We start from the raw sequence: 18,381 nt of genomic DNA, 5'->3' as shown, positions 1-18,381 counted from the left end.
AAAAACAAATTTGTCCTGGATTCAGAACAAGGAATAGCAAGCAGTTCTCCCAGAAATGAGCTGTGCACATCCTTATCAGAGATCTTGTGGGTTTTTAAAGATTATATGGGTTTGAGGGCTGCTGGATGATGTTATAGAAAGTTACTGAATACATAGAAATCAGAGCTGACACTGGCTGAACTCTGAGCAGGTGGTAGAGGGAAGTAATTAATTACATTTCTTAGTTACATGCTCTATCCTAGTACCTTTAATGTATAAACAAATTAGAGCCTTTCATAGTGGTTTGAATGTACTTGTATTTTGCTGTTGCACAGTTCAAGCTGCAAATACTTGAACAAGTGAATGGGAATTTTCTTAAAATCCATTAAAATGTAAACACCTATTTTGTCAGGCCTTAAGCCTTGCTGTTATGTTATTTTTGGGGAGAGTTGTCAGTGGTGGACTGAAGATTAAACAAATGGCTACAACATGTATGTTGTACCTATGTGTGGTTCTCATTAACATCTAAATTCACCTGAGTATATTATTCACTATCTTAAACTTTTTACCAGTATAAGGTGGAAAACAAATAAAATATACCACTAAATTAGGATACAGTGATTGTATGACTCTAAAATTTGCTCCTGTTTTGAGAATGGTTTCAACTCCCTCTTTAGAAATATTTGTTTCTGTGTTTGGGGTGAAAAAATGATAAAAGTTTAATTTACAGATTAGAGCAGCAGTGAGACAAATGAAGTTGAAATAGTTACAATTACTGTGAATTGTGCTACTTAAATTAACTGGGGAGAGAAAGATCCAGTAAAGCTGATGTTCCCACTTTGTAAAAAGAGCATTTTTAATTAATTAGAATCTGAAAAATAGTTTATTGAGAAATCCCTCCAAGGAAGTTCTTTTTATACGTTTGAATGAAAATACAAACTTTTTATTTTATAGCTTTGCTAAATATTTGCATTGTGCTTCCACCTTTTTTTTTCTTTTTGATTGAGCCAAAACTCCTTTTTCTAGGCTAAATTGATCGGTGTGTTTTGCCTTGTGTAAACTTCAGTTGAATGATAGTGGCAGTATTTTGAATTTTACACTTTCAGACTTCAAAGCAGCTTGTCATGTGATTTTTTATACTAACCACAAACTATGAAGCAATCAAAAATCTTGATACATAATAAAACCAAGAAACTGCAGCATCTATGGTATCAAAGCCTCTGATGCAAGCCAGTGTATTATGATTCTGCATAATGGACAAGCTTGAGTCAAGTGGTGCCTCACAGCCTCATAGTTGGAGTTCTTCTATTTAAAGACATTGAAAGAACAAGGGTAGGTTAAATTGTTGAGTTTACTATCTGAACTATATTGCAATACTCTAAAAGGAGTTTTTCCAAACAAATGAGTTTTCATATGTGTGTAAATGTAAGAAAGTTTAACAGATGGATACTGTTTCAGAAAATCTGGAGGAGTAAGGCGATGGAGAGGATGAGGGAATTTTGATTAGTCCTTTTATACTCATTTTTCAGGTGAAATAGGAAGTCTTAGAGAGTAAGGTCTTTGCACAAAATATTTCTTCTGATGTTTTTCTCCTTTTCTGATCCTTTTCTCCCTTTAAAAAGGCAAAAGAATGAATTATTGTATTCGTCTAAACCAGCAGATAAATAATAAATGATCTGTGCTTGAATGTCCACTGCACTAACAGCTGATTGCTTGTGCTAGGTATAGATAATATACCCTGACTTAGATGTTTAATTGAAATTACTGCTGCCTGTTGCCCTTTTTTGTTATGGAGCTCCTTCAGATCAACTGAAAAGACCCAACTAAATCATCCATACAAATCAACCATATAAATTCTTTTACTAGTACTTAATTACTTAAGTAATTTTTGTATTACTGCTAATATAGGTGGTCAGCATTTGGTTTTTTTTAATAGGACAAAAGTGAAACTAATGGTGCCAGTAGCATTAAAGTGAATCAGTCATGAAATCAGTGTTATGTAGGCCAGGTTCACTGCATGAATGTGGTAAGTGGCTTCACTATGGCACTTCTAAACCCCCTGTGGGGGGTGTTCTCTGAAAGTGGTCTGGTTTAAACTGGGATAGAAGATTTCTTTCTACTGTCTTCACTGCTCATTATGTCTTTAACATTGACCCCAAATAATTCTGTTTGATGTTAATGAATATGAGGTCAAATTTGGATACTGCCATTTATCTGAGAAACAAAGCATGTTTTTCTAAGACTGAAGAAAATCAGATGTTTTGGAAATGAGGAAAGAAAGACTAGAAATAATAACCCAAAGAAAGGCAGTAGAAATGTATTACAAAAGGTGGGTGTAATTTGCATCATGTCTGTACAGAAATTGCATGAGCAGAAAGTGTTTTGGAGAAGTTCCAGATGTCCCCTTTGTGGGGGAGTTTCGGCCAGGCTTTTTGTATCTTATTGTGCCTGCTTCATGAACTGTAAAAGCAGCCCTGGTCTGGTTTTGTAAAATACTTACGCAGGAATCCTTCAGTGTTCAAGAGGAGAGTAATTGTTCATGTCTTGAACCTGAAAAAGTTTGTGATTTAAAAACTTGCGTATTCAAACTTGCACTTTTGAACCTTCAGTCTACTACCTCAAACCTCTGGGTCTTATAGATTTAGATAATTAAATCTGTAACATTATAAAAAATAATGGTTTTACTACCATTCCCATTCAGAATTCTTAGAAGGGGTGACAGACCCTATATTCACTAACAGTCTTGGTTGATACTCTTTGCTACCTTAATTTGGACTTCAGATATTATTTATCTGAATATGAAGAAAGATATTGAGGTGCTGGAGTGTGTTCCAAGAGGGATCCTGGGTGCTAGTCTTACATGGAGTGGTTGAGGCAGCTGGAAGTATTAGTCTGGAGAAAAGGAAGCTCATGCTGGGTGTTTCTGCTCTCTACAAGTACCTGAAAGGAGGTTTAGCCATGTGGGACTCAGTCTCTTTCAATAACAAGTGACAGGACAAGATAAAACATCCTCAAGTTAAATCAGGATGTGTTTAGATCTGCTGTTAGGGCAAATTTCTTCACTGGAAGGGTGGTAAAGCATTGGAACAAGGCTGCACAGGGAAGGGGAATCACCATCCCTGGAGGTACTTAAAAGGTGTGTGATGTGACCCTTGGGGACATGGTGTAGTGTTGGGTTAATGGTTGGACTCAGTGATCTTAGAGCTTAAATTGAAGCTTAATGTACTTAAATAATGTTCTCTGATGCACTCCTTTGTAGCGGTAGATTGTCTGCGACAGACTGTTGTTTTTTATTTTGGGATTTAAAAAAGCAAAGACAGAGAAAAAATCTTGTTAGAATGCTTTAGGTTTTTCAGACTGAGGAGTTCTCAGAAGCACTAAATGTGTAGAAAGCTGGCAGTGAGAGATGTGGGTGTAAGAAAAACATTTCACATAGAAACAAGTGAGCTGGTATCCAATATATATAATGCTGATATCATGCACTGATACGTGGTTCTAGTTTTGAATAGAGAATGTCCCTGTTGGGTATAACTGACTATTGTAAATTTCATATCCAAATAATCCAAATAGGATTAATTCCTAGGACCAGCATCATCCCATTGTTTATGAATGCTGCTGTTGATGCAGCATTCATAAACATTTGGACCTGTTTATGATGGGTGTAATGCATACTTCTTGAAACCAACATTCTTCTGGATGGTTCATGTCTAAATAAGTGCTGCATTCTCCAGAGGATGATGATAGTTTCTCAGTTTATCTTTTCAGATTTTAAAGTTTTCAGGACCTGGGGGTGCTGCTCAGCAGCTGACTGAATATGTGTGCCCAGTTGGCCAAGAAGGCCAATGGCACCTGGCCTGTATCAGAAATAGAGCAGGGCTGTACTTGTCCCTCTGCTCTCTGCACGGGTGAGGGCACACATTGAGTATTGCATCCAGTTCTGGGCCCCTCATTGCAAGAGAGACATTGAGGTGCTGGAGTTAATTAATTAATTAATTAATTCCACTGTCCAGAGATAGGCAGTGGAGCTGGTGAGGGGTCCAGAGAGACTAAGGCTTACGAGGCACTCCTTGTAAGAGGAGTGACACGCCTCATAAGGTGGGGATACAGGAGTTGTTCAGTCATAAGAGGAGCTTCGGAGGAGTCATCCTCTCTAAAGCTACCTGAAATGAGATTGTAGCAAGATGGAGATCAGCCTCTTCTACCAGTCAACAGGACAAGAGGAAATGGCCTTAAATTGTACAAGGAGACACTCAGATTGGACATCAAGAGCAATTTTTTCACTGCAAGGATGGTTAAGCATTGGAAGAGGCTGCCCTGGGGGGTGGCAGGGTCACCATCTGTGGAGGTGTTCAAGACATGACTGGATGAGGCACCTAGTTCTGTGATTTAGTCGTCACAAGGTGGTGTTTGGTTTGACTCAATGATCTTGGAGGTCCATCCTAACCTAATAATTCTATCATTCTGTAGTCTGTCACCAGTTGGTTTGGTCTCTGTTCTGAAGCATGCAAATCACAGAATGCAAAAATAGCTCCGCAGCATCAGCAGCATGTAAAGCAGGGTTTTTCATATCAAGGTCAGCTAATTCCTTATGTTTGCAAGCATGGTGGGAAGGAACTAGTCAAGATTGAAACATGGCTAACATGGCATTGAAAGAGCACTTCAACTAGACTGTCCGTGCAAACATTCCGATCAATAGCATTCTTTTTTAATTTTTTAGATTTATTTCTGCCTTGGAGAAAATATAGGTATGTTTGTTTTATAAAATTTGCACAGGTACAAAGCTGAGAAAATTGCTTTAATTGACTTCTTTATTTTTTCTTTTTAATTTCCAATTGAAAGTAGGGATAAACAAAAGTTCATATCAATACACACCACTCAAGAATTTTAAGGTTTTTGCTCAACTGAAATAACTGGAATATGGGCTCTGCAAAGCTATTTTATTTTGTTTTGTTCTAATTAATTTGAAATCCTGAGGAACTGATGCATATCACTTTTTTGTTCTTCTGAACTTCTTGCATATTCATCATCCTTTAGATATGTGGCTGTTTCCATGGTTTAGGAAGTGCTATGTTATATACAATTCACAATGGAGCTCTTCATCTTTATAGATGGCATATTTAGAGTATGTTTCTTTTATGTTTTCTAGAGTGATGCCATGGCATTATCAGGACTCTTCTTCAAAGATGGCAAAAAGCGCATTGATTACATCTTGGTCTACAAGAAATCAAGCCCACAGGTAGAGAAAAGAAGCACATTTGAGAAGAATTTGAGAGCAGAAGGGCTTATGTTAGAACGGGAGGTGAGTCCTGTAGCTTATGTGGCATAAAAAATGCCTTTTATTATACCATCCTACTTTACTGAACTGATAAAAGATTCCAGACAAAATTACAAGCCTTTCCAGGCAGTTCTCATCATCTGCTTAACTGTATTAAACTAATAAGAAGAATAGTTTGATAGTGTGTATTTTAAAATGATTTGGAGATACATGCTTGTACACAGAAGTGTCATGCAGTACAGGGGGACAAGTTCCAGCTTCTCATGCTTGCAGAACAGAAGCAGCTTCAGTAACCCATGTTGTTGCTTTAATACATATCCTCTATGTCTGTCAGCAGAATGCCTGATGTTAAATGTCTCACTGTTTCTCAAGGGGTTAAGGTTGTCACTATTCTGGTTAATCTGTGGCTAGTAATAGTAGTATTAATAAAAAATGAAAGAAAATGGAGCCAGGGAAACATTGCCTTGGATTTTTGCTCTCTCATGAATGACCTGAAGAACAGGTATATATTTACTCTATTCTGATGTAAGCTCCTATTGTTCATGTGTCTTTTGTCTTGATTTTTCATCTCCGTAGAATTGTAATACGTGTTCTGGGTTTAAGCAATGAGCTTGCAAGATATAGCTCACAATATAGCATGTTAAATATTCATAAATAGCTAGCCTGACTAAAATTTGGTTTTAAGACTTTTAAGAATTGTTACAGTATGGTAATAAAAATAGCTGATTTTCTTCCAGTTTAAATAAATAGAGCTTTTGTCATTTCAGAATTACTGACATTCAGAAACAAATGGTTTTATAAGTTCTGAATTAGTTTTCCACAAGCATTGTATTTTATCCACAACTTTCAAGAAAGTAAAATATTTGAGGTAGTACTATGGAACTGTGATATGATTTATGGAACGGGTAGGTAAAATTGGCAACATTTTAAGTTTAACTGCATTTTCTTTTACCTTTACTTACCAAACCTTACAAAGTCAGGCTTTTGGAGGCTTTAATCGGACACAATTCAACTATCAAAATATCTAGTTATAGAATCTCAAGCAAATACATCTGGGAAGAGTGTGGGAAACTGAAGTGTTCACAAGAGAAGGTGAATATAGAAATCTGTAAGGCTGAAACTATTTTTTTACGTATAAATAAATTAATGATTAAAAACATTTGTGTAGAGTACACATTGTAATTTGAACATCCCAGTTCATACACATTTAAAAATTCCCAGCAGGTAACTCAATTGCTCAACCATTCCCTTGAGTTACCATTTTCGCAACCTGGAGTCTTGTCTCATCTGTTCTCATGCCTCTAGTACTGACCACACTTCTCCTTTAATGGGAGACACAGAATGGTCTTCAATCTACTTATCTAAGGTGATTTTTTTGAGATTTAAAATTAATTCCATGTTAAATTTATTCCATGTAAAAAGGTGTTGCATAAAGTCTTTACTTAAGTTCATGACCACAGATCTTTCCCTACAGATGCCTTTTGTCCTGCTTGTCTACACATACTACAGAGTCTGTAAGCGAGAAAGGTTACTGATTTTCCTTTGTCTAGAAGAGCATTTATTTTCAGAGTTGCCTGCCCAATTCAGGCCTAAAAATCAGAATTTGACCCTGAAGAATGCTTCTGGAAGAGTGATTGCTGTAGGTTTAAATTATTAATACGTATTTGCATGTTACTGCTCTTTACAGCCAGCTGTTACCAACAGTGATATCATGTTTGTTAAAATTCACTGTCCGTGGGAGACATTGTGCAAGTATGCAGAAAGAATGAACATCAGGATGCCTTTCAGGTATTGTGGAAACTATTTTAAGAAACCTATGATTAGTGCTTAATATTGAAAGTTTGTCACTTACTCAAGTCTAAAAGTGCAGTCTTTACTGCTCTGCAGCCAAGAGTGCTCATATTTATTTTAGTGATGGGATAGGGAGAGAGGAGAAACAAGTCCTGTTCTTTCCTCATTTTTACACAATACTATGTGTTACTTGTTTTCAAACTTGCCTTTTACATCAGATTGAGCATATGTCTTTTAGAAAACAGTAGTTTGCACATCATTTTGGATGTTCTTGTCAGAGTTTCAGATATTCTCCATCTGAGCTTGAGTGTCCTCCATGATTTTAGGGTTTTTCTGGAGTCTTATTGAAAGGCAGGTGAAATGACAGAAAGTGTCTTCCATGTCTCCAATATAACACATATTGTCACAATTTGAGTAAACTGAGGTCCAGTAACTTTCTTTAGGCAGAATAATGGCCTGAACTGACTTCCTTGTCTGAATGCAAAAGAAGTTCTATCGTATTAACAAATTAATATTTGTTATTAATTTGTGGGACAGGTTAATATTTTCTGCAACAATAATTAAGTCTTTAAAGGAGAAAATGTGCCTTTTCAAATTGATTAATAATGCTCTTGGAGAAGAGCATATTGTGTGCATGAGTTCAAGTGGTAACCAGGTGCCAAAGTTGTGTGAGCCATGGAAAATGCCCTTGCCAAATGCTCAGTCTTTTATGCTATGGCACTGTGGTCTCCTGCATTGGTCCTAAGACAGAAACAGTGATTGTGAATCATCGTTGCTCAAATCTTGCTCCACATACCCAGTTCTGTAGTGAGTTTTCACATCATCCAATTAAGCCTTCAAAGGCCTTTCCATAAAAAATGTTTTAGTAAAAGTCCTCTTCCGTATGTTTAAAAATATTATTATAGTGCTATTTGAGTTTATCTAGTTCAAAAAATACTTGCCAGTATATTAAGTATAGAAGTGTTTATATATGGGCATACAGACATAAATAATCAAAATTGCAATTAAAAATTATTTCTTCCTCCTTTTGATACTTTACTTCACAAAATTGTGTTTTAGCAATGGGTTTGAATTCTTCATAATTTTAGTTACTTCATAGATCTATAGTGCTCTCAGGACAAAAAAGGCTGGCTTTTGCAATCCTGATTTATTTGGAAGACATTCTAAATCATGTTTGTTTGTTATATTATTAATGCCATGTAAATATATTCTCTTAGTGTTTCCCCCAAAGGGTCTTTGTTGCTTTGGCTTCTTTTTATCCAATTAATTTCAGTAAACCAAAAGTAGATGAAATACTAAATTTTCCAATTTCACCTTTTTGGTAGTTTTGCTGTACAATGAAATACCTACATTTGGGAAGATATTTTTCCACCTCTACCTCCATAATAGAACTGTGAGAAATAGTAAATTGGTCAACATTTTTGTTATCTTTAAAAAGATTTTAATAGGTATTTAAATGAAATTGCAGTCTAGAACTTGTGTGACTATTTTAGTATATTTCTTGAATTTCTTTACCTTTTCAAACAGAAAACTTGACACAATTCTGTTGCAAACACAAGCTGGATGTAGCAGAATTGAGGAATGGTCTGCCCTGCTTTGCCAGCAGCTTTTCCAAAGTGTCCCCTACAGGAGATGAGCAGTTTTTCATGATACCTTCCTTCTCTATAGAAGGCTGTGCTTTAGAAACTTGCTGAGACACAGTTCAAGTCTTCGTCTTTGTTCATATCTGCCCAGATGGCTTTTTCATGGATGCAGAAATATAAACCTGCATTCCTGTAACAACATCCTGTGACCACACATTTTATAATTTAATTACATATTCTGTTAAGAACAATTGTGTTTGAAGTGTTGAACTTGCTTTTTTAAATGAAATGATTCCTACCTGGATGGTATATATTGTTTTTCTGAGGTAACCATTCAATGGACAAAGGAACCTCAAATGCTGCAATTCTCCCACAATTAGTGATTACTCAGTGAACTAGAGCATCTTCCTCCCATGAAGTTTTAGGTCATCCTTAGGTAGATTTAAGTAAGCCTAAGGGGAAAAGAGAGTTGGACTTGATCTTTATGCATCCCTTCCTACTTGAGATATTCTGTAATTCTAAAAAGCAAATTATTTCTCATTTATCTGTTTCATCAGTGTTTTCTGACTAAAACACTGTTAAAGATGACACATAACGTTCCCTGCAGTACTTTAATGCAGTATACCTATTTGCTGTTGCACAGTCTTGCAAAATTGACTTTTAGTTATGGTCACTAAAATATGCCATATGTCAATATCATATATGAATAACACATGAAGAATTAAATTCAAACTTTTTAGTTTCATTTTGCTCAATCCAGGAATCTAAACAAAATCAACAGAATTATTATCACACAGGTTACTTCTCTCTGTTTCTGAAAAGTAAAAATACATTTGAGATTCACCCACACCCCAGAACTGTTTTAGCACGGTATTATACCAAAATGTGTTGACAGATATATAATATGTAATATAGATGGAATCTCATTGTGTCAATTGCAGAATGAATTTTTTCTGAAATTTCAATAGACAGTGTGTAGTAATCATTACTGTCTTGTATATATGGCTGACTTTGCCATGCTGCTTTATTTGGAAGCATATGTACATGGTTTCAAACAGGGTTTGTGTAAGCATCAAAGCTAGGTAATGACTGAGTTATGATTTTTTAACTTTCATGGGTATTTTTGTTAAGTATATGGTCTGTCAGTAGAAATAAAACTATATCTGTCTAGAATTGAGGCAAAGCTTTAATTTTGTCTGCAAGTATCTTGCAACTCATAATTATCATTGTTTGTAGTTAATAAGTTATTTGTAACAGCTGAACTCCATCTGGGCAAAACAGCTAAGGGTAATAAGGGTTTTGTTAAAAATAATTCTGAAAACCCTTTAATACCTTTCATTGCTTCATTTACAATGCTGCCTAGCAGTACCAAGTGTCAGGCTGCCAACAGTCTGCAGATTGGGAGATACATAATTTTCAGGTGGCCACATATTTTCCAGGCAAGGAGCCTTTCACCCTCTTTTTAAGGTATTAATTTCAGTGGATCTTCAGTGTAAGTAATGTAATTTTATGAATCTCACATGCTGCCCAGGTGTGCAGTTGCAGATCTTCCTAACTCCTGAGGAATCTGCAATATCAAGCCTCTTTTTGTGGTTGAAATGTGATGTGAAATTACAAACAAAAAGCCTGAAACTAGGTGTGGGAAATATAAACCATGTAGCAAATATGTCTCCCTTTGGTTTCAAAATAACTGTTCTCAGAAGACTCTACTGGGAATTTCAGGTCTTGTTTCTCTAATTGGTGAAGGGTGGGGAGAAAAGAACTGTTAAATGACTCATTGATCAGTTATCGTTTTTGTCAGTAGCTACAAATCTGTTATTTTAGAACAAACTTGAAAAATGCGAAACTATGTTATTGTAATGACTTATTCTATTTCACTTGCCTTTTTAGTTTTTTCATGTTTTTGTTTATGAAAATGCATGTTTTAAGATGTATAGCATTCTTTTGTAACATGTATGTCCCTTCCAACTATGTCCTACTTGATTAATCTCAGCTGATTTTTTGCTGTTCTTTCAGGAAAAAATGTTATTACACTGACTGGAGGAGCAAAACCATGGGCAGGTTGGTGGGTGATGTGTAGCTTCTAATTTTGTCAGATAGTGACCCTGCTAAAGAAAATCCATTTGCAGTTGTAAATTTATCCATGACACTTGGAAAATTAGATTATTTTCCTGAAAACTCAAAATATGTCAGCTCAAAGTGCTAAAATATTCATCTGCAACAAGGTGCAGTTCTTTAAAGCTTTGCCAGTTGTCATTTTAGAAATGTAAAAATGTTTATGCCAGGGAAACAAACAAAAAAGAGACCTTATCTTTGCAGTGAGGATTTAATACTGCATCTACCTCTGCCCTTATATCTACTGACACCAAGGCATACCTCTTTAGCATGAAGGATGCTTTTGAGTGTGTGCCTCAGATTCTGGCAGTCAGCTACTTCCTTAGATATGCAAACATACTTTTTCTCCTGTGTGTCGTCATGATCAGGAACAAATTAATGCCACATGCTGAAGGCTGCTTTGATTTTTTGTTTGCTAGCTGAGAGAGTAACTTGCAAAACTCACTTTTAGCTAGCTGGTGCTGCTTGTGGTGTTTTTGTCAGCCAGAAGAAGGGTACAAGAGGGACCTCCCCCTGTAGGGGCAGGGAAAAGGAGCCTGGGAGTGCTAGGAAATGAGAATGGGGGACACTGAGCTGTAGTTACTCCCCATCCCTTTAGTCAGACATAATAATGTCTTGTAAATCCTAATCACCAGCAGATACCTGACAATATTTCACATGAGGGAATTCTCCTGAAAGAGTTCCCCATCACAGGTTTTCTTGGGATGGATCTTGAGATCACTTTTGATTTGTCACTTTAGATGGTAAAGAGCTCTCATTTCTCTGGAGCAATTTAGGGAGTCTCATGATAACAATTTCCAAGACGATCAGCTAACAACAGCAGAATGTTGAATGGTAAAGTGAGAAAACTTTAAACATATGAGCTGATAACATATGTTGAAGTAAACCAATTTATAACATAGATTTACAACTGCGTTTTGTTCTCTTCCCAGTTTGCATGCTTGCTCCATTTTAGCATGCATTATGAAAAGTCTAAGTGAAATGCTTGCAATAAAAGGCAGAATCAACAAGCTTTACTTCAAAATTGTCTTGTTTTGTCTATAATCCATCTGGTGGGTCCTGGATATTACATAAATTTTGTTTTCCTTATTTAGAAGGACAAATGTCTGAAAGATGCAACTGAAATAGTACAGTACTGTGAATTGAGTAATGAGTAATTTCCATGCCAGATTGATTTTGTATTGAGATAAATGCTTTTACTTGTGATTTACTTTGTGAGAATTTGGGTATAAATATTTTTATGTGTATATTTTCTGGCACTTTATAAAATTCAGTGCACAGAGGAATTGTGTGAAACAAAAGAAATATAGAAAGAAGCTATATTTAAAGTTGAAAGCTAACTCTAAAATTGCTGACATACACATCACATGCGTACTTCTACAACTGTCATTGTTACCTTGCATCTTGCAACTTCTCAAATTTTACTGCTTCCCTGTAGTTTATTTAATCTCTTGTTAAAATTTCTAAGTTAAAGAGAGTTTATATGAGCTACATGAAGAAGTATATTAAAATTCTTGTATACCAAAATATTAAGCTTATAAAGTTTCCATGATTTAAGACTACAAAGTATTCTAGTATAATTCTAGTATATTAGACCTGCTGTAGCCTGTACACTTCTTTAACTTTATTGACACAGTTATATGATAGGTAGATATGTATCTAATAAATGTTCTTTAAAAGATCTGCAAAAGATTATTAGGTGCATTAATGAAAGGACAAGAAAAATGTAATACTTAATTTCTTTTATGTGGTATGTATGTGGTCTGTTTATTTACACACCTTTAAAAAGCTCTTAACATTGTATTTAATTCTAAGAAGCTTGTTTTCTGTCCATTGAATCACACTATAGAAATAAATCTGTCATATTCATTATAAGCAATATTTGGAAAGCCTTACTCTTCTCAAAAGAAAGAAATATACCTGTAAATAGAGTTGGCATAAAAAATTCTGAGCTCTCAGATTGAAGACTGAATAATCTAGTAAGACTGTCTTGTAATTGCCACATTGGACCTGCTGATTTCATGCTGGTAAAGGATGGCATCAAGGAAAAGAAAATGAAAATATAGTTGTCTTATATGCAGCTGCACTCTGCCCACTGAAATGTTAAAATCACTTAATACTTCTAAAAATAGAGAACCAAAAATGACTTTGTTCAGCGCCTGACCTGCAGTTAGTTTGCTTTGCAAAAGGACTTAAAATCTTTGGGATTTCAGTCTGCACACTGAAGTGAAATTGTTGATATCATTCCAGTAAACAAAGGTATGATAATTTCCTTTTGTTAGTGATGATTGTGTCTGTATGTTGAATCTGTCACGCTGACGTGTTTCCTATTACATGGAAACACACTGAGCCCAGGTAACTTGGTGGCACATAGCTGGCACTTGTGGCCAGTCTCAAGAGACACAAACATCAAGCAAACTGCTCGGTGATTGTTGCTGTCAAAGCTGCCTAACGTGATTGGTGAAGGTGCTTAATTCTGGTATCTCATTCCATGAGTTTGATCAGATAATGCTAAAATCATCCATATACTGTGTTCCTTTGCATTGTAGTCTGTTGAGTAAACATAATCTGCAAGGATTTTTGGGTGAGCTTGTTCTGCAAAAAAAGACTAACCAACCAAATAAATCAGATGCGTAAAACTGAGAATGGGAGTCGAGAAAAGCTGAAATTACAAGTGTCTTCATAAAATATTAAATTGTATAGCTAAGAATGAAATGCACATGTATTTCAAGAGTGCTGTTCCTTGGTTTGAGGTGTTCTGTAGCACTAGCTGTAGTGGTTTCGGTAAAAGCATACATGAAGCAGTATCCCATAACATTGCAGCACCATTCCACTGGGACATTTTTTATCTCCTTGCCTGAGCTACTGACTTCCCCAGAGCAGTTCTCTCTGCTTTTACTGTAGCTAAATAGGCCACATTTAACAGATTAAGTCAGGAATCTGTTTAAACTGCTGCTTTAAACCTGGAAAGCCACTCTGAGTAAAAATGCTAATACTTAGTCCTATGATTTAGGCAAAAATTTTGTGTTTAAAGGCAAGCTCCATGAAAACTCAGTTTCTTCTTCAACAGTAAAATGACCTAAAAATGGCTCTCTTGTATCATCTTTATACATTTCTCAGTTGCAATATTCTATGCTATCTACCTATGCTATCTAATACTAAAGGCATTACATTTTTTCTCAGAAGAGGAACTGCAACTGTAATGGGGACACAAGCATTAATTTATTCCAATGCTGCTTTTCATGTTAAAAGAAGCAGTCATGAATTTTAAACAAGAGCTGTCTTTTTTAACATAATATTTATCAACTTTTTTTTTTTTGATTTTTGTATGGGAGAAGTGATCAAGACTTCTCCCATAACCAATTTTAAAGCACTTTCATAATGAAAAAATCTGAAACTAGATGCATTGTTTTTCTTTTCTTCCTGATGCATCTGCGTATTTTCCTCATTAAAAAAAATTCTGGATTTTGACGAAGAAGTCAGCAAGTGTACAACAGAAAAAAGGGTTCAAGAGAATAAAGAGGAAACTGTGTTTATATAAACTGTACTAAGAAAGCTTCTGCTGGAATTAATAAAGATAATCAACTCACTAAGGTATTATTAAGGAGACACTTAAGGAATCCACCAGCCTCTGTACCGTGTTCTGTGTTCCAATATCATGAACATATTATGTTCTTTGTCTTACAGTGGTTGGTGTTGAATACAAGTGGTGTCCCTGAAGTGCAGTATCAGCTACAACACAGTGTGCACCAATATCTTGCAATATATAGCAAGAAGAAAATTTTGAGAATTTTAAATGTAACTGTAAAATCCTTCTCCCACATTTGGCTGAATTTTCTATCTGATACTGTGTGAAATAGGGGTTTTCTGATTTTATTGATGTTGATAATAAGAAGTACATTTTCATAAGGGTTACTTTGTTGAGAGCAATTTACCACATCATCACTTATTAGTCTATACTAGGAACATTATGAAAATAGGTGCATTCGCATTATGAAGTATTATTAACATTATGAAATGTAACTTTTTATTATGGGCATTATGAAATGTGTAGCTGTGCTGCTTCTTAGCACAGGCAATGAAGTATTCACCTCAAAGAAAAGAATTTGTTGCTTAGCTTTACACTTCTTGTGGATGTAAAATATGTATGCTTTATATATCATGCATACATATTCATTGAGTAGAACCCGAATTCCACCAAAAAAAATACTATTTGGGGAATGTTTTTCTCAAATTTAGGCTTTTTCTGAATCTCTGATGTGCTTATTGTGTCATGATATAGCACATTTAATTTGAGATCTACTCCTTAAATAACCATGTTGCATTGCAATTGAATATGAAAAGATATAGGTCAGCAAGGAGGACAAAATTGAATTTGCTCACTTAAAAAATTAACTGCACTTGACTGGATTTACACATGTATGAATGATGTCCTGAGACATCATTTGGGCAACGTGTCGTTAGAGAAAAAAACCATTTATGTTGCCAGTATGTAATTTAATTGAAGATACAGCATTGATGTTCTGTTTGTATTTTGTAGTATCCATTTTTAAGAATCTGGAGGAAGCCATATTTAGGAGTTTTCTTGTCTAAATACTGCATAACCATTTTAGTGTAACATGTCCTTTATTTTATTTGATATTTAGGTATACTGTTGTATATTTCATAAGGCAATATCAGTTCTTGGATTTTTAAGAAAATTTTGCAGGGGAAAAATTTATTGCAATCAGAAAACCATAATCGGATCCTTAGCACTCTCAAATATACTTAAAAAACTTATTAATTTTAGTGTCTACGTTGCCAGGCAAGAGAGTGGGAAGGAGTTTCACTTGCTTTGTTCAGTGCAGCTAGGTATGTTCTTGGCTAAAGCATAAGCACCTACAGTTCTGCCAGATGAACTACTTTGGAAAATTAATGTCTGCAGACAATGCCACGGTCCCATTTTGAGCTGTAAGCTCACCTAATTTTAGGATGAGTTTTACTCAAGTAAAGTGTTCAAGATGGATTGCAAACGAATATTTTTCATTTTGCTTTTTGACTCTGTCTTTTCTTTTGTTTACTTAATGTGGAAGTTTCCTGCTTTCATTTAATTTCATTTCTAGTACGATGTCAATAAATATGCAGTGCCAGTGATAGAAATGACGAGGAAGTGAGAGCGTGTGAATCTGACTTCTTCTTGTCTCAGTTTGCAGAGGAACATTAGAGAGCTGAAAAGCTGGTTGCCCAGAAATCCCATGAAGCTGGATAAGGAGGCCCTCCCTGATCTGGAGGAGACAGATTGCTACACAGCCCCCTTCAGCCGCGCGCGCATCCACCAGTGAGTGCTGGGGTGGGCAGGCAGCGCCACGCACCACAAGGGTTTCTGTTCCTCACTTCTGAGCAAGGGCCAGAGAGGGAGCTGCTGACAGATGGTCACTGGAAGCACCAAGTATCATATTTGATTTTATTCTCTTCAAGTGATAATCTGCTCTTTGTTACTTGCTATTTGATGATCACTCACTAACATAATCTGAAATTTGATGGAAAGATGAATGTTTCCATTTTTGTTTAGAAGATGTTTGGTTTTTTGTTCCCTTACATTACAAAATGCAAATACTTGCTCAAGTTTTCTCTGCTTATTACTTACTTTACGTAGGCAAAAACCAGTTGAGATTTGGAACACCAGAAGCAAGCTAAGACGAGCGATAATTTTCTTTTTCTTTCTTACCAGATCTGCATTTAAAAAGATCTATTGCCTCTGAAAATACAAATATATATACAACGAAACTATATGTGTTCAAATCAGCATGTTGATAATGCTATATTTAAAATGTGAGATAAATTTTTTTCAGTACCTATAAAGTTAGGTTTTAAAATTCTGTTTCTTAATTTTAAAGTTATTTTGTGATAACTGTTTTAGAAGATAAAAGTTAATTTAAAATAGAAGTATGAATTAGGATAAACCGGATTTTTCCACTCAGTAAAGAACCTAAATGGTAGTGAACTGACTTTACCCCAGAAAAACAGAGTAATTTCATTATAGACTCAAATTTTTTTCCCCCAGTAATTTACCATACTGCACTGGATCAATTCCCTGGTTCTGGTGTTTTTTTCTCAATCAGCTCAGCTGATGTAATGAATTGTAGTAGCAACTTTTGGCACAGCTGAGCAGGAAGAAGCTCCTGCATATCAGATTTCCCGCATCCAGAATGGAGCCATCTGGCCAAAGCTGCTTTACTTGGCTCCATCCTGGGATCCTCTAAGGGAAAATGGTTGTGGAGTTGCTTCGCAAGTCTCCAGTGTGTGGATTTGGGTTTTTTTTAATAGTAATTTTGGTGGTTCCAGTGCACAGACAACTGTCAACTCATAAGTAATTTGAATTTAAGGCTACCACTATTACTGAAGATCTTTATTTAATTAATTATATCCAGAACAGGAATTAACTAGATAGTAGGATATTTTTGGTTTAATTTGTGATAAGGATAACTTCATTGGACCTGCTGTAACAGTGTATAACCTTATGTTTAAGGAATGTAAACCTCCACTAAATCATTGTAAAAAAAAAAAAAAACAAAACCACTTGAACAGCTATGTTTCAATGTGTGTGCATTGTTATGAATATTAAGACATTCATTATTTTAATAGTTTCACGATAAACAACAAAGACAGCTTCTTCAGCAATTCGACAAGAAGTAGAATTGTGCATCATGTGCTACAGAGAACTAAGTATGAAGATGGAAAATCCAAAATGGGTGAGTATGCTACATTTTTTACCTAACCCAAAGCTATAAAATTGTTCATCTTTAATTGTCTGGAAAAATACCATTTGAATAAACTCAATTTTTTTCCTATTCTTGAAATCTTGTCTTTCACACAGTAACAGAATTGAAACAATGTCTGATCATTTTCTACCTAGATATTTCAGTGAAAATTTGCAATATTTTTCACTTAATTACGTATTCATTAAAATAAAATGGAGAGATTATTGTAATTTTACATTATTGAGGGCCACAGTAAGGGTTACATCTACCTCAGAAAGCTGAAAATATTTTCAAGGACTGATCCTAGTACTTCAGCTATTGTCCATCAGTTTCAGTCCAGTAGAATCAATGTGTGCCACACTTGATTTATTTGATATGTCTGTGTAGCTCAGAGACAGCTGATCTAAGAATGAATTTGCTTCATATCAACACTCATAATACAGTGTTAGTTTTTAGAAGGTCAAACTACCCATTGTCATTTTCAATGACCAGGGAATGTATTCATGATTTTCTATATTTTCTGCAGGAATTCAATTAAAGATTTAATATGCAGAGGCTTGGGTGATTCCAGTTACAGAAAACTGTTTCTTGAGTTTCTGAACAGAAGTGGTAGTAAGGGTAGTAAGAAAAACAGGAAGAATAAATGTTCATATCTAGCACCTTTGAAGTTGATGATGGGAAATTTCATTATTAGTTTAGTATAATTTGTATATTTTAAGAGACCAATCTGTGTTCCACCATATGTACCTGTTTCTTGGGGAAACTTTTGGCTACAGATTTGCTCTTAAAGGCTATTGAATCTTTTTGTTGTACCTATCAATGGTTATTTATTTTTTTCAGGTTTTGTAATGTGCTGTGCTAGTACAGCAAATCTGGGCTTAGGAAGACTCTAGAAACT

At 35.4% G+C, this 18,381-nt stretch overlaps 1 protein-coding gene across 5 annotated transcripts in view; it reads left to right on the top strand.

Moving 5' to 3' along the window:
* Positions 1-18,381, top strand: part of ANO3 (anoctamin 3) — a 92,044-nt gene that overhangs the window by 32,405 nt on the left and 41,258 nt on the right. For all 5 annotated transcript variants that reach the window (XM_026796598.2, XM_005492319.4, XM_074543762.1 and 2 more), the window contains 5 exons: positions 5,126-5,278; positions 6,942-7,042; positions 10,645-10,689; positions 15,929-16,060; positions 17,368-17,474. In XM_026796598.2, coding sequence (XP_026652399.2) covers positions 5,126-5,278; positions 6,942-7,042; positions 10,645-10,689; positions 15,929-16,060; positions 17,368-17,474 — 538 coding nt within the window. The remainder of the gene's footprint in view (positions 1-5,125; positions 5,279-6,941; positions 7,043-10,644; positions 10,690-15,928; positions 16,061-17,367; positions 17,475-18,381) is intronic.

Source organism: Zonotrichia albicollis, chromosome 6 (genome assembly GCF_047830755.1).
Source record: "Zonotrichia albicollis isolate bZonAlb1 chromosome 6, bZonAlb1.hap1, whole genome shotgun sequence".
Taxonomy (NCBI): domain Eukaryota; kingdom Metazoa; phylum Chordata; class Aves; order Passeriformes; family Passerellidae; genus Zonotrichia; species Zonotrichia albicollis.
This window is presented reverse-complemented; position numbering and strand designations above follow the sequence as displayed.